Below are 21,777 nucleotides of genomic sequence, written 5' to 3'. Positions count from 1 at the left end.
CCTACAACAAAATTATGTGTACACTTGGGGGCTGGGGAGCAAGATATTCCCTAAAGTCTATCCAAATATATTGTATGGGCTAAGTGTGGTGGCTCATGCCTGTAATCCCAGCACTTTGGGAGACTGAAGTGGGAGGATCACTTGAGCCCAGGAATTTGAAACCAGCCTAGGCAACATGTGAGACCCCTGTCTCTACAAAAAAAATTAAAAAAAAATTATCTGGGTATGATGGCACATGCATCTGTGATCCCAGCTACTTGGGACGCTTATACAGGAGGATTGCTTGAGCCTTGGAGGTGGAGGCTGCAGTGAGCAGTGTTTGCACCACTTCACTCCAGCCGGTGCGACAGAGTAAGACCCTGTCTCAAAACAAAAAAATATATATAGTCTATGGATTCCAGGTTAAGAACCCCTCCTCTGAATAAAGGTTCTCCGTTCCAGGAGTTTGTTATTTCTCCATGAAGACAGGACTCGGTTTGAAGGGTGCCAGAGGCTCTGAAACAATCGGTTGATTCAGTGGTGGTGATGGAGGGAAAAGTTGACAGGAATGTCCACACCAGCACCACACAGCGAACGGGAAAGGCAGTGCTTGGGATAGAGGCTCCAGGCTCTGGGGCGTCAGTACCCACAACCATCCCCTGTGTTAGGCCTCTGCATTGCCTGGCAACCAAGCTGCCTCGTCCGCACAAGCGTAACAAGTCCTTGTTCGCCTCTGCCTCTTCCGGCGGGCACTCGAAACCGCCGGGCCTGAAGCGGGCGCGCTTCCTGCCTGGAGGAGGCTGCGGGTCTCAATCCGTGGCGCCTCGCCAGCTACAGGACGACGCGGGCTCCTGAGGGGCAGAGCAGCACATCATGCAGGTGAGGGTAGGGACTCGCCGGGCGACCCTGGAACACCCAGTGGGTCTCCAGCTGGGCCCGAAGCCAAGAGACACAAATGGGGAGGGCGGACACAGGAGTTAGGCTCTAACATTTGTTCTTGAAAAGTGCTCAATTTTGCGTGCTTCTCTGTCTAGTTTTGAGAAAAATCCTCTAGGAAAACGCCATTTTTTCAGCCTTTAAGACTTGTGTCTGTCGCTGGAGAAAACGTTAAAAGAGTTGCTGCGTATTGTATTTCACACCAGAATCATAGAAATCTTACTGCTGCATACTATTTTTGACTTAAGAAATAGACCAGCAACGTTAGCCCAAGTGTAATTCAATTTGTCCTCCTCCACTACCTTAAAAAATGATAAGAACAGAAAACCTACTAGTTTTTGTAGAATAGAAAGCCTTGAAATAAACCCACACATCTTTTCAAAAAGTTTTTAACAAGAGTGCTAAGACCATTAAATGGGCAACAGTTAATTTTTTTTTCAATAAATTGTGCTGGGTAAACTGGATATCCACATGCAAAAGAATGAAGTTGGAACCTTATCTTAGACTTTGTGAATCTGAAATATCTGAAACAGGTTTCAGTTGACTTAGAAAGTTTATTTTGCCAACGTTAAGGATGTACCCATGACACAGCCTTAAGAGGTCCTGATGACATGCGTCCAATGTGGCTGGGGTACAGCTTGCATTTATATATGCTACAGGAGTGCACCACCACGCCTGGCCACTTTTTGTATTTTTAGTAGACACAGGGTTTCAACACGTTCGCCAGGCTAGTCTCGGACTCCTGACCTCAAAAGATCTGCCTGCTTTGGCCTCTCAAAGTGCTGGGATTACAGGCTTGAGTTGGGACCCAACCTGTAATCTTGGGATAATGGGACAAAGAGCTGGGACTACAGTGCCTGGCTAGCAAAGCTTACTCTTAATACATCCTGCTTTTCCTGGATTCCTCCCCATCACTTGCTTCCCACATACCCCTTTTTTTTTTCCAGCTAAACATGTTATTTAAGTCTGAATTCTAAGCAACCTCTTTGAGATACACTCATTTTCCCTGGTATCTCCAATGTATCCATGAAGTATACATACTAATAAACAGGATTTTTTCTCTTGTTAATCTGTCTTTTATTACAGGAGTCTGTCCCAGCTAAGAAGTCAGAATGATAGAAAATTATTTGAGGTGGAACCAAAGGGTTTGGTTCATCAAAGGATGGGAGATGAGTAGGAGGGTGAACCGGCGGTAAACACATGTCTAGGAGAATTTAGGGAGGGATATCTTGGTGCTTAGTGGAACAGAGGAGAAAATGAAAAGGATTAAACCCCGTCGAAAAACATTTCGGCCCAAGACAGCTCTCATATGGATTTGTAACCTGAGTCGTATTGTTGGGTAGTCCAGCAACCTTAAACTGTGAATTCGTTATATATTATAGTGCCCTCAAATACCCGGAAGAAAAAACATACAAATCCTCTATAGAGGAAGATGTGTTTAGTTTAGGCTTTAAGGAATTCCCATCAATAAGTTTTCGAGGACAGAAAGCAGAAATCAGTCAAAGGTAACCAAGCACACAAGGAAATAAGCCACTGTGAGACCATGAACCAAGAAAAACAGAGTTACAGAGATTTTTAGATAACAGAATGGTCAGAAATAGGTTATAAAACAACCAGACTGGCCGGGCACAGTGCCTGTAATCCCAGCACTCTGGGAGGCCGAGGCGGGTGGATCACAAGTCAGGAGATCGAGACCATCCTGGCTAACACGGTGAAACCCTGTCTCTACTAAAAAAAAATACAAAAAATTAGCTGGGCATGGTGGCGGGCACCTGTAGTCCCAGCTACTCGGGAGGCTGAGGCAGGAGAATGTCATGAACCCAGGAGGTGGAGCTTGCAGTGAGCCGCCACTGCACTCCAGCCTGGGCGACAGAGCGAGACTCTGTCTCAAAAAAAAAACAACAACAATAACAAAAACAACTGTACTTATAAATACTGAAAACTATAAAACAGACAAGAGTAGAATAGAAAGCCTTGAAATAAACCCACACATCTTTTCAAAAAATTTTTAACAAGAGTGCTAAGACCATTAAATGGGCAATAGTTAATTTTTTTTCAATAAATGGTGCTGGGTAAACTGGAACCTTATCTTAGACTTTGTGAATCTGAAATATCTGAGACAGGTTTCAGTTGACTTAGAAAGTTTATTTTGCCAACGTTAAGGATGTACCCGTGACACAGTGTTAAGAGGTCCTGATGACATGCGTCCAATGTGGTTGGGGTACAGCTTGCATTTATATATGTTAGGGAGATGGGAGACATCATTCTCAATATGTGTAAGATGTACATTGATTTGGTATAGTAAGCAGGACAACTTGAAGAGGGGGTTTCAGGTCAGAAGTAGATAAGAGAGTCCTTGATTCTTTTGAGTCCTTGAGTAGCTTTCCACTGAATACACAATTTAGTCTGGCTCAGCGAATCTGCATTTTTACATAAACAACAGAGCAGAGGAAGCAGTCAGATATGCATTTGTCTCAGGTGAGTCTGAGAGGGATGATTTTCAGTTCCAGTCTGTCCTTTGTCCACAAGGAATTTCCTTTTGGGCAAATTGTGAGGGAGGTGTGTAGCTTTTTGTCTTTGTAGCTATTTTATTTAGGAATAAAATGAGAGGCAGATTTGCCTGACATAGTTCCCAACTTGACTTTTCCCTTGGCTTACTGATTTAGGGATCCTAAGATTTATTTTTCTTTCATAACTGTATACAAAAATTTACTCAAACTACATCAAAGTCCTATAGCTAAAGGTAGAAATATCTTAAAAGGAAACATAAGATAGACTCATGACATTGAGTTTGACAGTAATTTCTTGGTTATGACACCAAAAGCACAGGTAACAAAAGAAATAAATAAATTGTACTTTACCAAATTTAAAGCTTTTTTTTTGCTTCAGAGGACATTATCAAGAGAGTGAAAAGATAAGTAGTGAGGTGCGGTGGCTCAAACCTGTAATCCCAGCACTTTGGGAGGCTGAGGCAGGTGGATCATTGAGGTCAGGAGTTTGAGACCAACCTGGCCAACATGGTGAAACCCAATCTCTACTAAAAATACAAAAATTAGCTGGGTGTAGTGGTGGGCATCTGTAATCCTAGCTACTCAGGAGGCTGAGGTAGGAGAATCGTTTAAACCCAGGAAACGGAATTCGCAATGAGCCGAGATTGCTCCACTGTACTCCATCCTGGGCAATAGACCGAGACTTCATCTCAAAAAAAAAAAAAAAAAAAAGACAACCCACAGAATAGAAAATATTGGCTGATCATATATTTGATGAGAGAATAATATCCAGAAAATGTAAAGACTTCCTAAAATTCAACAACAAAAAGACAACCCAATATAAAAATGGGCAAAAGATTTTGCTATAGTTTGTGTCGGCTCCAAAATTCAGGTGTTTCCAATGTGATTGTATTAGGAGGTGGGGCCCTTAAGAGGTGATTAGGCCATTCGTCTCCTTCCTTGTAAATGAGATTAGATACCCTTATAAAAGGGCTTGTTAGAGAGAGTTTGTCCCTTTTTTTTTTTTTTTTTTTTTTTTTAACTATCCTGTCTTTTGCCATGTGAGGACACAGTGTTTCTCTCCTATGGAAGACACAGTGTTCAAAGTACCATCTTGAAAGACGAGATCAGACCCTCACTGGACAATGAACTTGACAGTGCCATAATCTTAGATTTCCCAGCCTCCAGAACAGTGAAAAATAAATTTCTGTTCTTTATAATTTACCGTCTAAGATATTTTGTTATAGAGTACAAAATGGACTCAGCCAAACTTGAATAGACATTTCTTAAAAGAAGATCTATAAATAGCCAATAAGCACATGAAAAGATGCTTAACATCACTAATCATGAGGGGGATGCAGCTCAAAACCACAATCTACTTCACACCCATTAGAATGTTTATGATAGAAAAGATTGACAATAACAAAACTGTTGATAAGGATGTAGACAAATTAGAACCCTTTTGCGTTGCTGGTAGGAATGTAAAACTGTGCAACTGCTGTAGAAAACTGGTAATTTCCTTCCAAATTAAACAGATAACATATGATCCAGTAATTCTCCTTCCAGGTATATACCCAAAAGAATTGAAAGTAAGGACATAAGGACTTAAACAGATACTTGTATACCCATTTTTACAACAGCTTTATTCCTAACAATGAAAAGTGAAAACTACCCAAATGTCCATTGATGGATGAATAAACAAAATGTGGTATATATGTACAATGGAATATTATTCAACCTTAAAAAAGAATGGAATTCTGCTACGTGCTACAACGTAGTTGAACCTTGAAAACACGCTAAGCGAAATAAGCCAGTCACAAAAGGACAATTATTGTATGGTTCCACTTGCATGAAGTACATAGAATAGTCAAATACATGGTAGAAAGTAGAACATAGAACAATGGTTTCCTGGAGTTTGGAAGAGGAGAGAATGAGGGGCTATCATTTTATGAGTACAGATTTTCTATTATAGAAATGAATAACAGGGGAAATCTTAGAAAATTAACAAACATGTGAAAATTAAACAACATGCTACTGAACAACCAATGGGTCAAAGAAGAAATTAGAAGAGAAATTTTAAAATATATTGAGGAAAACAAAAATGGAACTACAACAAAACCTATGGAAGGCAGCAAAAGCAGATTTAAGAGGGAAATGCATAGCAATAAATGCCAACAACAAAAAAGAACAAACTAAGCTTACAGTTATCAGAAGGATAGAAATAACAAACAGCAGAAATAAATAAAGACTAGAAAAACAATAGAAAAAATCAACAAAATCTTTGTTTTTTTTGAAAATATAAAATCAACAAAACCTTACCAATACTAAGAATAAAGAAGACTCAAATAAAATCAGAAACAAAAGAGGAGACCTTACAGCTGGTACCACAGAAATACAAAGCATCGTAAGACATTAATATGAACAGTTACATGCCAATGGATTGGATAACCTAGAAGAATTGGATAAATCCCTAGACACATAGAGCCTACCAACAGTGGATCAAGAAGAAATACAGAATCTAAACAGACCAATAACAAATAAGGAGATTGAATAAAAAATAAAGTCTCTCATCAAAGAAAAGTCCAGGACCTGATGGCTTCACCAGTAAATTCGACCAAACATTTCAAGGAGAACTAATACCAATCCTTCTTAAACTCTTCCAAAAATAGAAAAGGAATACTTCTAAATGTTTTTTGTTGTTGTTGTTGTTGTCTTTTTTTGTGACAGTGTCTCACTTTGTCTCCCAGGCTGGAGTGCAATGGTGCGATCTCGGCTCACTGCAACCTCCTCCTCCTGGGTTCAAGTGATTCTCTTGCCTCAGTCTCTCGAGTAGCTGGGATTACAGGTGCCTGCCACTGTGCCCAGCTAATTTTTGTATTTTTAGTAGAGACAGGGTTTCACCATGTTGGCCAGGCTGGTCTCGAACTCCTGACTTCAGGTGATCTGCCCACCTCGGCCTCCTAAGGTGCTGGGATTACAGGCCTGAGCCACTGCACCCGGCCCTAAATCTTTTTAATGAGATCAACATTACTTTGACATCAAAGCCAGACCTGGACATTACAAGAAAAGAAAATTAGAAGCCATTATCTCTGAAGAACACAGATGTAAAAATCCCCAACAAAATACTAGCAAACTGAAGTCAACAGCACATTAAAAGAATAATGTACCACAATTAAGTGGAATTTATCCTGTCGATGCAAGGATGTTTCAGCATATGCAAATCTACATATGTGACACACCACATTAAAAGAATTATGGACAAAAATCATATGATAATCTTGTTAGATGCAGAAAAAGCATTCAACCAAATTTAATATCCTTTCATGATAAAAACTTGCAACAAATTAGGTATAGAAGGAATATACCTCAACACAATAAAGGCATATATGACAAGCCTACCGATGATATTATATTCAATGGTAAGGTTGAAAGCTTTATTTCTTAGACAAGGATGCCCATTCTCACTACTTCTATTCAATATAGTACCAGAGGTCTTTGCCAGAGCAATTAAGCAAGAGAAATAAATAAAGGCATCCAAACAGGAAAGGAAATAGTGAAATTGTTGCTGTTTGCTTATGATGTAATCTTGTATATATAAAACCCTAAAGTCCCCACCAAAAAACTGTTAGGACTAATAAATGGATACAGTAAAGTTGCAAGATACCAAATCAATATAAAAACTAGTAGCATTTCTGGCCAGGCGTGGTGGCTCATACCTATAATCCCAGCACTTTGGGAGGCTGAGGTGGGTGTCTCACTTGAAGCCAGGAGTTTAAGACCAGCCTGGCCGACATGGTGAAACCTCATCTCTACTAAAAATACAAAATTAGCCGGGTGAGGTGGTAGGCACCTGTAGTTCCAGCTACTCGGGAGGCTGAGACAGGAGAATTGCTTGAACCCAGGAGGCAGAGGTTGCAGTGAGCTGAGTTTGCACCACTCCACTCCAGCCTGGGCGATAGAGTGAGACTCCATCTCAAAAAACAAAACACAAAACGAAACAAAACAAAAACAACAAAAAAACTAGTAGCATTTCTGTATACTAACAATGAACTATCAGAGAAATAAATCGAGGAAATAATCCCATTTATAATATTTACAAAAAAGTAAATACTTAGGATTTAAATACTTCTTAAAGAAGGATGTGAAAAATCTGTAGACTGAAAATGATAAAATATTGATGAAAGAGATTGAAGAAGACTCAAATAAATAGGAAGATATTCCATGTTCATGGATTGGAAAAATTATTGTTAAAGTGTTCATATTACCCAAAGCAATCTGCAGATTCCATATAATCCTTATCAAGATTCCAATTTGCCCTTTTGTACAGAAGTAGAAAAAGCAGTTCTAAAATCCATATGGCACTACAAGAAACTCTGAATAGCTAAGACAATCTTGAGCATAAAGAAGAAAACTAGAGGCATCACATTACCTGACTTCAAACTATATTGCAAAGCCATTGTAATCAAAACAGCATGGTACTGGCATAAAATAGACATTGACCAATGGAGAACTCAAAAATGAACTCATACATTTACAGTCAATTGATTTTTGGCAAAGGGGACAAGAACACACAATGGGGGAAGGGGCAGTCTCTTCAATAATTGGTTTTGGGGAATGAAATTGGACCCTTATCCCACTCCATCTATAAAAATCAACTAAAAATTGATTAAAGACCTAAATATAAGACCTGAAATTGTGAAAATATTATACAAGAAGAAAACACAGGGGAAAAACTACACACTACTGGTCTAAGCAGTGAATTTTTGGATTTAATCCCCCAAGCTCAGGCAACAAAGCAAAAATAGACAAGATTACATCGAACTAAAAAACTTCTGCACAGCAAAGGAAACAGTTAGCAAAGTGAAGAGACAATCTATATATTGGGAAAAAATATTTGCAAGCAATACGCTTGACATGGCATTACTACTTAAAATATATATGGAACTCAAATAACAGTAGTAAGAAAACAACCCAATTTTAAAATTAGCAAAGATAATCCCAGCAGTTTGGAAGACTGAGGAGGGAGGATCACTTGAGGCCAGGAGTTCAAGACCAGCTGAAGCAACATAGGGAAACCCTGTAAAAATACAAAAATTAGCTAGGCTTGGTGGAGCAAGCCTGTAGTCTCAGCTACTCAGGAGGCTGAGGCATGAGAATTACTTGAACCCAGGAGGTGGAGGTTGCAAGTGAGCCAAGATCATGCCACTGCATTCCAGCTTGGGTGACAGAGCAAGACTCTGTCTCAAAAAAAAAAAAAAAAAAGGAAGTTCATCTGATGGTCTCGAATGCTTACGTAGAAAAGGAAACCAAACTGTATTTGTGTATGATGTGAATTGGTTTTGCCCAATGCAGTCTTCAGCAAATTTTCCATGACTTAGGAGATACTTCCTTAATATTCTATATATGTATTCTAAATTGATACTTTATTAAAGTTTTCAATGGAGCACATAATCCCATTAGTGCTGGAAAGTAGGAGAAAGTAGGTCACTTTGCTTTATTCTCCAAAACCAATTAACTGTAGAGCTCATGAACAATTGAATACTTAAGTGCTACATGTCAATGAATTTTCCAAATACATATTAAAGTGTACAACCATGTTAATTTTCTTTTCTTTCCTTTTTGTGTAGGATCCCAATGAAGATACAGAATGGAATGACATTTTAAGAGATTTTGGCATTCTTCCTCCTAAAGAAGAGTCAAAAGATGAAATTGAAGAAATGGTTTTATGTTTACAGAAAGAAGCAATGGGTATGGTTGTAGATTTGGTGGGCTGGATGATGGGAATAATACAGTTAAGTTAGTAGTAAGGTACTTCATGAACATAGTGGGAGAGAGGACATTAGAAATCATTTAATATAGGCTGGGCGCGGTGGCTGACGCCTGTAATCCCAGCACTTTGGGAGGTGGAGGCGGGCGGATCACGAGGTCAGGAGATCGAGACCATCCTGGCTAACACGGTGAAACTCAGTCCCTACTAAAAATACAAAAACAAAATTAGCGGGGTATGGTGGCGAGCGCCTGTAGTCCTAGCTACTCGGGAGGCTGAGGCAGGAGAATGGTGTGAACCCAGGAGCCAGAGCTTGCAATGAGCCAAGATTGCACCACTGCACTCCAGCCTGGGTGACAGAGCAAGACTCTGTCTCAAAAAAACAAAACAAAAAAAAAACATTTAATATAAACCCCAACTACTTTCAGTATTTATATTGTTTCAGTATTTGTATACACCTAAAATGACTAATTTCACATTTCGAAAATCGCATACTAGTTAATAACAGAGCTGAAATAGCCTGTTGCATAAACTAGGGAGCTTTCTTCTCCCACCCTGTCCCTCTACCTTATTACCATCTATTTTTATCATTCTTTATAGTATGTATAGTATGTCTTCTTTATCAAGATTTCCAGGTACTTGAGGGAAATCTGAATTTATGAAATCTAATTGATTTTCATACCTAGTTTTTTTTGTTTTTTTGAGGAGGGGGACGGAGTCTCACTCTGTCGCCTAGGCTGGATGGAGTGCAGTGGCCGGATCTCGGCTCACTGCAAGCTCCGCCTCCCGGGTTTATGCCATTTTCCTGCCTCAGCCTCCCGAGTAGCTGGGACTACAGGCGCCCGCCACCTTGCCTGGCTAGTTTTTTTTGTATTTTTTAGTAGAGACGGGGTTTCATCGTGTTAGCCAGGATGGTCTCGATCTCCTGACCTCGTAATCCGCCCGTCTCGGCTTCCCAAAGTGCTGGGATTATAGGTTTGAGCCACCGCGCCCGGCCCATACCTAGTTTTAAATGTAGCCTGTCAGTTCTATGAACTTTGACGGAGTAATACTTTAATGTTATACTTTCTATAATATGTATACCTTTTTTTGGTGGCTGGCTGCTTTATGTTTGTTTGAAGATACTCTTTTTTGTTTGTTTGTTTTTTTGAGACCAAGTCTCGCTTTGTTGCCCCGGGTGGAATGCAGTGGTGTGATCTCAGCTCACTGCAACCTCAGCCATTTGGGTTCAAGTGATTCTCCTGCCTCAGCCTCCCAAGTAGCTAGGATTACAGGTGTTGCCACCACACCTGACTAATTTTTGTATTTTTAGTAGAGATAGGGTTTCACCATGTTGGCCAGGTTGGTCTCAAACTTCTGACCTCAAGTGATCCGCCCACCTTGACCTACCAAAGTGCTGGGATTCCATCACACCCGGCTGTTTAAAGATACTGTTGATCTCCTTTGTCTAAGACAGTTTTTTTCTAGACATTGATTGTATAGTAAAAAAATTTTTAAACAATTTGATAATCTATAATTTATGTTGTTTTAGTGAAACCATTTGAAAAGATGACTCTTGCACAGCTGAAGGAAGCTGAAGATGAATTTGATGAAGAAGATATGCAAGCTATTGAAACATACAGGTACAGTGATTCGTTTGGGTTAATTATAAATTTTTGAATGAAGTATTATAAGAATAAAACTAAAAAGATTTGTCTTGTCAGATAGGTTTTACAAAGAACAAAACTAATTTTTAAGTAACATTTTGAAACTCCCTTTATGTAAGGTGGAATTTTATTACATCATTACTTTATTTTTTCTTAATATTTTGCCTTTGATTGAATAGAAAATTATCCAATAATGTACAATATAACTTCATCAAGCTATGTATGATTAAAGTGGAATATAGCAATAAGAGGCCAGTAAAAAGATGGCCATGATTTTCCTTCTAGCATGATGCCTGTCAAAGGCAACTATCATTTCGTGAGTAATTAATTACTACTCTTAAACAAATTATTTTAGAAATTAGAACAGGGTCATACATTTCCCAACTTACTTCACAACTAAAATAAGCTGGGAAATGTATGAACCTGTTCTAAGTTCTAAAATAATTTTTACAAGACCAGTATTATCCTGATACTAAAACCAGAGAAAGATATCACTAAAACAGAGTACTACAAATATCCTTCATGACTGTAAACACAAAATCTTTAAGGAAATATTAGCAAATTAAGTCCAGCAATTTAAGGAAATAATAAATCTTGATCAAGTGGTATTGATTGCAGGAATGCAAGGTCATTTTAACAATTAAAAAAAAAACCAGTGAATTGGGACTAGACACAGTGGCTCATGCCTGTAATCTCTGACTTTGGGAGGCTATGGTGGGAAGATTGCTTGAGGCTAAGAGTTACAGACCAGCCTGGGCAACATAGTAAGACCCTGTCTCTACAAAACAAAAATAAAAACCAAAACCCACCAGTGAATGGAGTTAGAACAGCAATACTCCGGGAGCAATGAGCAGATATAGCAATCAGATCTTTCTCAGGCAGGGTGCAGTGGCTCACGCCTGTAATCCAGGCACTTTGGGAGGCCGAGGTGGGTGGATCACCTGAGGTCAGGAGTTTCAAACCAGTCTGGCCAACATGATGAAACCCGTGTCTACTAAAAATACAGAATTAGCCAGGCATTGTGACACATGCCTGTAATCCCAGCTACTTGAGAAGCTGAGGCAGGAGAATCACTTGAACCTGGGAGGTGGAGGTAGCAGTGAGCCGAGATCGTGCCATTGCACTCCATCCAGCCTGGGCAACAAGAGCGAAACTCCATCTCAAACAAACAAACAAACAAACAAAAACAAATAAGTACTATTCTCTAATAACAGGAATCAGTGCTCCTTAGTGAACTGCTTGATCCTTCGGTGTGTGTTAGGAAAGTATAATATGAATATGAAACATCTTATGTAGCCAGTAGGTAAGGAAGTACTTAAAAAAAAAAAAAAAGTCCCAGGAGTCAAATGGAAAGATCTTCCAAGGGCCAAAGTTAGAACAACTTGAACAACAAAATCAATAATTATATGATTGGATTATAAAGCAAATAATGAAATAAATATATAAAAGTTCATAATAATATAAGTAACTTAATATATGAACAAATTTGGAAGAAGTAATCTCTCTCCTTTACCGAAGAATTTTAATTAATCAATGTAAATGAAATGAGAGAAATAGAAAAATCACCATCAGAACAGTGGTAATTTCCTATGGGTAAGATCCAGTGGTGGATGCTAAAACGATTGGTTGAAAGTTTAAACACAAACAGGATATTGCATAATTTCAAAGAATTCTTCCCCAAATATTTAGTAATTATAAAGGAGGAAATACTAAGTTTATAGGCAGATACTGTCTTAGGCAAATGATCAAGTCTAACATCACCAGTAAAATATGCTGGGAGGTGATCAAGTAATCCCTGGTATGTTGTACTGAGAAGGACATATCACCTCTGTGGTATCCTTCTCAGTAATGCATAACTTTAATTATAAGAAAACTCCAAATAAACCCTAATTGAAGAACTCTTTAAAAATAAACCAAACCCACTAATGAGACATCAGTAAAAATAGCAGAATAGGAAGCTCCAAAAATCCATCTCTCTACCTAATCAAAGATTGTACTAGCAGGAACTGTCTGAAGTGACTGTTTTAGTACTCTGGATAATATTGAATGCTTGTAGTTTCCAAGTGAAAATTTGGCTGGTAAATGGCAGTACCAGTTGATTTCAGCCCTCAGTTCAGTAGTAGTTGTTCATACTCAATCCCTAGCTCCATGATAGGCAGCTGACAACCTATATTTCTGACACAGCTTGCTGGAGCCAAGGTGGACAATAGGATCTTTTCCTCCAAATATTGGGGTTCTGTGTTCTTATTACAGATTGCTGCTTCTGAACATGGATGTACAGGAACAGAGACTGGCTGCCATTGTGTGAACCCCCACTGGCTCAGGCAGCTATCAGAGGATTTAACAGAGCTATAACCTTTTTTAAAAATTCAAAACCAACTGTACTTTTGGGAAAATATAGAAAGCCAGTGCATTTACTCTGGGGAAGATGCAGGCTCAGAAAATACGTGAGAAGACCTTAAAGCTTATACCTCAGAATGATTCCCAGTACAAAGACAGCCTACAACAATTAAAACAAAACCCTGGCAAAGGAGGAGAACTTATTTCCAAAGTTACCACATTATAGGATTCAAATGTCACACTTTATAGGATTCACATTATAGGATTCATTATAGGATGTGTTCACATTATAGGAAATGTTCACATTATAGGATTCAAATGTCTAGTTTTCAACAAAAATCACAAGGCATACAAAGAAAGTATGGTCCATTCAAAGGAACAAAATATACTGATAGAAAATGCACTTGAGGAAGCCCAGAAGTCAGACTTACTAGACAAAGATTTTAAGACAACTATCTTACAGATGCTTAAAGAGCTAAAAAGATATGAATGTATGATCAAAAAGAGAATAGCAATAAAGAAATAGAAGTTATAAACAGGAATAAAAGATATTCTGGAACTGTGATAATAAGAAATATATATTTGATCTTCATCCCCAGTTCCTGACACAGACATACTTGGAATTTGCTGGGTGATAAAAGTACCTTTGGTATGCTCATGAGATGATTCTTGGGGGAGGGGATCCTAGTAGCTTTAGGAAGAGGGCTGGTTGTCAGAGGAACTAACCATGTGATAAGAAGGTTAGAACTTTTAATACTATTCCCTGCTCTCTGGCGAGGGCAGAGGGGCTAGAGATTGAGTTAATCACCAGTGGCCAATGATTTATTCAATCATGCCTGTCTAATGAAACCTCCCTAAAAACCACTAAATGATGGTGCTGTGGTCTGAATGTTTGTGTCCTCCCTCCCCCGAAATTCATATGTTGAAACCTAATCCCCCCCCAAAGTGATGACATTAAGAGGTGGAGCCTTAGGGAGGTAATTAGGTCATGAGGGCTCTCCCTTCATGAATGGCATTAGTGCTTTTATAAAAGAAGCCTGAGAAGGCCAGGCACAGTGGCCCATGCCTGTAATCCCAGCCCTTTGGGAGGCCAAGGCAGGCAGATCACCTGAGTCAGGAGTTCAAGACCAGCCTGGCCAACATGGTGAAACTCTGTCTCTCCTAAAATACAAAAATTAACTGGGTGTAGTGTCCTGCACCTGTAATCCCACCTATTCGGAAGGCTGAGGCAGGAGAATTGCTTGAATCTGGGAGGCGGAGGTTGCAGTGAGCCAAGATTGTGCCACTGCACTCCAGCCTGGGCGACAGAACAAGACTCTGTCTCAAAAAAAAGGACTGAGAAATCTGGAACATGCTTTTCTAAAGATTCATTTTGCCAATCTTTGCCTTTAGTTGGAGATTAATCACATTAGTTTAAAATTCACATACATTTAAAGTAAGTACTGTTAAGAAAGGAATGGCTTTTGCTACTTAGGTGTTTTCTGTATTTCTTATATAATTTTTGTTTTTTAAGTCTTCCATTACTGCTTTCTTTTCACAGTTAGCTGATTTTTGTAGTGTACGATTTTTATCTCCTTCTTCTTTCATTTTCTGTATATCTTTTAGTTTTTTCATAGTGATTATCCTAAGGATAAAAATTAACATCTTACAATGGCCTACTTTAAATAATACCAACTTCACTTCAATAGCATGTAAACACATCTCTATCCTTTTCCTTATTTGTTAGTGTCACAGACTACATTGTTATATATTGTGCATCCATTAACATAGATTTATTATTATTGCTTTATGTATTTGCCTCTTATATCATACAGGAGAAAAAGAGAAGTTAGAAACCAACGGTAGGCCAGGCATGATGGCTCATGCCTGTAATCCCAGTGCTTTGGGAGGCTGAGGTGGGCAGATCACCTGAGGTCAAGAGTTCGAGACCAGCCTGGCCAACATGGTGAAACCCCATGTCTAATAAAAATACAAAAAATTAGCCGGGCATGGTGGCACACGCCTGTAATCCCAGCTACTCAGGAGGCTAGGTGTGAGAATTGCTTGAACTTGGGAGGCAGAGGTTGCAGTGAGCCGAGATCGCGCCACGGCACTCCGGCCTGGGCAACAAAAAGGGAAAAAAAAGAAACCAACTCCTGTCTCAAAAAGAAAAAAAAAAAAACCAACTCCAATAATGGCTTTTACATTTTCTTATGTAAAAGCCAAATGGTAATACTGGCTATTATATTTCCCTATGTAGTTAACTTTACCATGTTCCTCGTTTCTTCATGTGGCTTTGGATACTATCTGGTGCCCTTTCATTTCAGCCCGAAGGACTCCTTTCACATATATTTTAGGCAGATCTAGGTCCCTTGATGTCTTTTTATTTTTATTTTTATTTTTTTAAATCTAGGAATGCATTAATTTACCCTCATTCTTAAAGCATAGTTTTGCCAAATATCAAATTCTTGCTTGACAGTTGTTTTCTCTCAGCATTTAAAAAACATCAACTCATTGCCTTTTTGGCTTCCAAAATTTGTACTGAGAAACTGGCTGATAGTCTTATTGAGGATCCCTTGTATGTGATGACTTGCTTCTCTCTGCTTTCAAGATTCTCATTGTCTCTTCTTGCCTTTCAGTAGTTTATGATGTATCCCCACGTGGGTGTCTTTGAGTCTGTCATACTGTTATCATACTTGCAGTTTGTTGAACATCTTGGATTTACAGATTCCTGTATTTTATCAAATTTGGGAAGTTTTCAGCCATTATTTCTTAAAATATGCTTTATGCTTTTTCTCTCTCTCTTTTCTGTTGAGATTCAGACAACATGTGTGTTGGTCTGCTTGATAACCATAGACCCTTTAGGCCCTGTTTATTTTTTTTCATTCTTTTTTTTTCTGTTCCTCAGATTTGATCATTGCAGTTGTCTTATTTTCAAGGTTGCTGATTCTTCTGCTTCTTCAAATCTGCTTTTGGAACTCTCCAATGTATTTTTTTATTTTAGTTACTGTACTTTTTAGTTCCTCTGGTGTGTTTTACTCATACCTCTTCTGACATGAAATGTTGGGGCAGGGTCCCCCACAACCAAAATCTCCAACTTCCTGGACACTAACTGGGTGTTCTACAATTCATTTCAATTCTGACACTATTGGAGTTAGGGAAGACCCCACATTGGGAGACTACTTCAAACACTAAGGTGATTATAATAAATAAGTTGGTAGGGATTGGAACCCTGTGAATTGCCATTGGGAATGTAAATGGTACAACCACTTTGAAAAACAGTCTGGTGGATCCTCAAAAGGTTAAATGTAAAGTTAGCATATGATCCAGCAATTCCACTTCTAAGTATATACCCAAGAAAATTCAAAACATGTATAGGAATGGCCATAGCAACATTATTCATAATAACGCCAAAATGGAAACAATCTAAATGTCATCAGTTGATGAAAAGATAACCAAAAGTGATATATCTATACAGTGGAATACTATTCAGCCATAATTGAAATGAAGTACCAATATGTTCTACAACACGGATGAAAACATGCTAGGTGAAAGAACCAGTACAAAAAGTCATAGAGACAGAATGCAATTATTGTTTACCAGGGCCTGGGATGGGGGATAGGGAGTAACTACAAATAGATATGGGTTTATTGTGGAGTGATGAAAATGTTTTTGAATTAGGTAGTGGTGATGGTTGCACAACTCTTTGATGCTTGTCCTATCGTTCTCCTGAGCAGCTCTCCTCCAGGTGATGACTATGAACCTGGGCTGTTTCATTAGGGGCTACATAATCTCAGAAACCTTTATTTGCAGTTGTGTGGATCAGAAAATGTGAAAGGTCACATGGAACATTTTAGGGGTGAGTCATCAAAATTTATATATCACTTTCACTCATGTGCCATGGGCTGTAATCTAGTCTCATGATGTGCAAGGCAAGCTGGCAAATGTAGTCTTCCAGGTAAATGTAGCTTCCCCAGAAGAGAAAGCTATAATGATGATCACCCTACCTGTCTCTACCAGAGACTGAAGAGCGATACCATAAATAGAAATTCTTTTATTTATATATTCCACATCAAAATCACAAATTTAGTTGCCACCAAATTATGGCATTATTTTCATTTCTGTACCTGAACCAGTAATGTTTAAAAATATTACTTGTTCTTAAGAAATTCTGTACTTGTTAGTGCTGATTTAAAGCAAATTTCTCATTTAAAGTAAAAACAAAACAGCAAGAAAATATTTTTAAAAAACTAGTGATAAATGGGAGGCTGGGGCAGGAGAATTCCTTGAACGCAGTGAGAGGTGACAATGTGCTAGCAGCCCTCGCTCTCAGTGCCTCCTCGGCCTCTGCGTCCACTCTGGCTGGGCTTGAGGAGTCCTTCAGCCCGCCACTGCACTGTGGGAGCCCCTCTCTGGGCTGGCCGAAGCCGGAGCCGGCTCCCTCTGCTTGCAGGGAGGTGTGGAGGGAGAGGCGGGGGCAGAAACCAGGGCTGCAGTGGGGTGCTCACAGGCCAGTGTGAGTTCCAGCAGGTGCGGGCTCGGGCCGCACTGGGAGCGGCCGGCAGTGAGGGGCTTAGCACCCGGGCCAGCAGCTGCTGAGGTTGCGCAGGGTACCCCAGCACTGCAGGCGCTGCGCTCAAATTCTCGCTGGGCCTCAGCCACCTCCCCATGGGGCAGGGCTCAGGACCTGCAGCCTGCCATGTCCCAGCCCCCTCTCTGCCGTGGGCTCCGCAGGGTAGGCGCCTCCCCGATTGGCGCCACCCCCTGCTCCCTGCCACCTGGTCCCATCTGCAGCCCAAGGGTTGAGGAGTGCAGGCCCGGCTGGGGACTGGTGGGCAGCTCTGCCTGCAGCCCCCATATGGGATCCACTGGATGAAGCCTGCTGGCCTCCTGAGTCTAGTGGGGACTTGGAGAACTTTTATGTCTAGCTAAGGGATTGTAAACACACCAATCAGCACCCTGTGTCTATCTCAAGGTTTGTAAATACACCAATCAGTACTCCGTATCTAGCTAACCTAGTGGGGACTTGGAGAACTTTTCTAATACTCTGTGTCCAACTAATGGATTGTAAATGCGCCAATCAGCACTCTGTCAAAACAGACCAATCGGCTCTCTGTAAAATGGGCCAATTAGCTCTCTGTAAAATGGACCAATCAGCAGGATGTGGGTGGGGCCAGATAAGGGAATAAAAGCTGGCTGCCAGCGGCGGCCAGTGGCAACTCACTCTGCCCTCTCCCAAAGGTTGGAAGATTTATTCTTTTGTTGTTTACAATAACTCTTGCTGCTGGTCGCTGTTTGGGTCCACGCTGCCTTTAAGAGCTGCAATACCGTGAAGCTCTGCAGCTTCAGTCATGAACACTCACCGTGAAGGTCTGGAGCTTCACTTCGAAAGCCAGGGAGACCACGAACCCACCAGGAAGAATGAACAACTGCAAATGCACCCGCCTGTAAGAGCTGTAACACTCACCGCAAAGGTGTGCAGCTTCACTTCTGAAGGCAGCGAGACCGGGAACCCACCAGAAGGAAGAAACTGTGGACATATCCGAAAATCAGAAGGAACAAACGCTGGACACACTTTAAGAACTGTAACACTCACCGCGAGGGTCTGCGGCTACATTCTTGGAGTCAGCAAGACCAAGAACCCACCAATTCCAGACACACCGGGAGGCAGAGTTTGCAATGAGCTGAGATCATGCCACTGCACTCCAGGCTGGTGATAGAGCGAGACTGTCTCAAAAACAAACAAACAAACTGAACTAAAGTAACAACTTTTTTTTACTTGATAAAAATTTTAACAACTTGTATGAGGAAAAAACGAATTACTCCTTTTTTTTTTTTTTTTTTTGGTAGGAGAAGGACAGAGTCTTGCTCTGTTGTGCCAGCTGCAGTGCAGTGGCCCAATCTCAGCTAACTGCAGCCTATGTCTCCTGGGCTCAAGTGATTATCCTACCTCAGCCTCTGGAGTAGCTGGGACTACAGGCACATCTACCACGCCCAACTAATTTTTGTATTTTTTTGGTAGAGAAGTGTTTAACCACGTTGGCCAGGCTGGTCTCGAACTCCTGACCTCAAGTGATGTGCCCGCCTTGGCCTCCCAAGGTGCTGGAATTACAAGCTTGAGCCACCATACGCGCCTCATCTGTTATTAAACATCATACTATAGGTCGTAGCCCGTAGCTTAGGACAATATTTTTTTTTAAAAAAAGATGTAATATTCTAACAAGAAGAGACAAATGTTATTGTGTAGATAATTATAAAATAACAAGGGAGTCAGTTCAGAAGCTCTTCTAGCTAAAAGGATGAAAAAAATTTATGCATAGCAATAAACAAGTATATTGTTGGTGTCATATAATACTAAATTGGCCTTTTTGACATATGTTCCCCTTTCTGTTGGTGTATTCCAGTACCATTGAAGCTAAAACCCTAACATGATATTTCTCAGACTTTGTTGCAGTAAAGGTAAAGGATGTGATTTAGATATTTCACCGGGAATGTGACTTCAGAACTAAATTAACTGGGGAAAGAAGTAGAAACACACGGCCGGGCACGGTGGCTCATGCCTGTAATCCCAGCTCTTTGAGAGTCCCAGGTGGGTGGATCATGAAGTCAGGAGATCGAGACCATCCTGGCTAACACGGTGAAACCCCGTCTCTACTAAAAATACAAAAAATTAGCTGGGCGTGGTAGCGGGCGCCTGTAGTCCCAGCTATTTGGGCGCTGAGGCGGGAGAATGGCGTGAATCCCGGAGGCGGAGCTTGCAGTGAGCCCAGATGCCCCACTGCACTCCAGTCTGGGGGACAGAGCCGAGACTCTGTCTCAAAAATAATAATAATAGTAATAATAATTAGAAACACACAAAGCATGCATTTAGGTGGTACTGATGTAGAATTTGCATCATGGTTTTGGAGCCTTTTTTTTTTTTATTTTATAATTTCAACTTTTATTGTAAATTCAGGGAATGCACATGCAGGCTTGTTATACTGGTACATTGCATGATACTGAGGTTTGGGATATGATTGAACCCATCATCCAGGTATGGAGCATAGTATCCAATGCAGCCATTATTTTGGCAACAATTTCTCATCCTTAGATTATTACTGAGAAGATAGGGTTCTAGAGACAAAAGTTGTTACACTGGCTTTCTGATTCTCAGAATAGTCTGATAGTAAAGCCAACAATGGAGTGGTAGTTCCAGATTCCCTAGTTTCCGGATTGTGGTAGAGAAAGCCTTGGCCGACCAGTTTTGCATGTTATTCTGGGAGTCATGCCTGGTATCCCAGCCTAGAGCCTGCTCCTTCTTTTTATTGGGTTGATAAAGTATTTAATTCCCCATATTAAGCTCCTTTCTGCTTAAAATAGCTAGTGGGCCTTCTGTTTATGCAACTGAATCCCAAATGATAGGATTGTTAGGTGAAAAATGCACGCCATTGAACACTGTGTGAACTCTTAATGGCAAAAGCAGCCCGTGTATTTACCGTTCTCCCCTGCCCAATTAGTTGAAATAACAGAAAAATGAGAAGGAGGAAGAAGTGGAAGAGGGGAGGAGGAAGAGAAGTTATTGATAGTTGCACCATTAATTAGAGCATGGTGTCATCATTGGAATAAGAATATTTTGAAATTTCTGAAAGATGTTAAGCCAGTAAGATCAAATTGAGGGAAGTTAGATACTCGGTACAAACAAAGTAGGGCTCCCAGAAGAACAGTGGAGTAACTCTAGGTTCCAAATATCTGGGCCAGTGGAGGAAAAATTGAAGGACTTCAATTTGAAAACTATGAGAGGTCCCCAGCCTTGGGTTACTATCCTTGGCATTTTCTTCTAGGTTTGATTTTGCTTGGATTACTGGTTATGTAAAGTAAGAGGTTTTACTTGAAATGTTTCTAGCATGTGAAATAAGGTCAGAATGTTTTAAAATATACCCAGGGTTTTGTTTTTATTCAAGTATGTCAGGAGATGGTTGCTATTGAAAGGATAGTTGGTTACTCACAGTTTCCAAGGGGAGGGGTGCATGCCACATCATGCCACACTGGGGCCATGCAGTGAAGCACCTGAATTGATCAGAAGTCAGAAGGAGCAAGGGGAAAAGCTTGGGCATAAGGCTTTTGTTGTGGTTTCTATGGGAAAAGCAAGGCTAGGCAGGGTAAGTAGAGTTAGGATTGGCTAGTTTCAATAATTTTGGTGGGCTCTGGGCTGTAGAGGCTATCTCTAGTTATTTGGTACCTGGCCCTGGGATGATTAGGGCAGGGGATCGTGGCTCAGTCTGATAAATGAAGTGATTGAGGGTATGGGCCCTAGATTGATTGGTTTGCGTTTGAAGAGTGTTTGCTATTTCGTGGAGTTCACGAGCCCTGGGAGGGGCAGACTCTACAGAATCAGCAATGTGCCAGATGCCAGAGCATCAAGAATACATAAAATGGGAAAATATGGTTAGTATACAGAGAAAGAAAGGGAGTAAATACTCCCAGCAAACTTAGAGGTATAGAATCATTAAATGTTAATAAACTTGCAGGCATGTCAGAAACCATTTAGATTTGCTTCATGAATCCAGGCATTCAACAGCAAAACTGTCAAATTGTAGATGTTGAGAAAGTTGGGTTTTTTAAACAGTTGCAAGGTTCTCTATGGATAGATAAATAGGTAGCA

General features: G+C 40.3%; 1 protein-coding gene across 1 annotated transcript in view; it reads left to right on the top strand.

Annotated features, from left to right (window-relative positions):
* The first annotated feature begins 721 nt into the window (after window positions 1-721).
* The window catches only part of PDCL2 (phosducin like 2), a 35,299-nt gene continuing 14,243 nt past the window's right edge, over window positions 722-21,777 (top strand). The window contains exons 1-3 of the mRNA XM_031664462.1: window positions 722-858; window positions 9,032-9,152; window positions 10,703-10,793. Coding sequence (XP_031520322.1) covers window positions 853-858; window positions 9,032-9,152; window positions 10,703-10,793 — 218 coding nt within the window. The 5' untranslated portion in view covers window positions 722-852. The remainder of the gene's footprint in view (window positions 859-9,031; window positions 9,153-10,702; window positions 10,794-21,777) is intronic.

This window comes from Papio anubis, chromosome 3 (genome assembly GCF_008728515.1).
Source record: "Papio anubis isolate 15944 chromosome 3, Panubis1.0, whole genome shotgun sequence".
Lineage (NCBI taxonomy): Eukaryota > Metazoa > Chordata > Mammalia > Primates > Cercopithecidae > Papio > Papio anubis.
The sequence above is the reverse complement of the archived record's forward strand: the minus strand, read 5'-3'. Positions and strand labels throughout refer to the sequence as shown.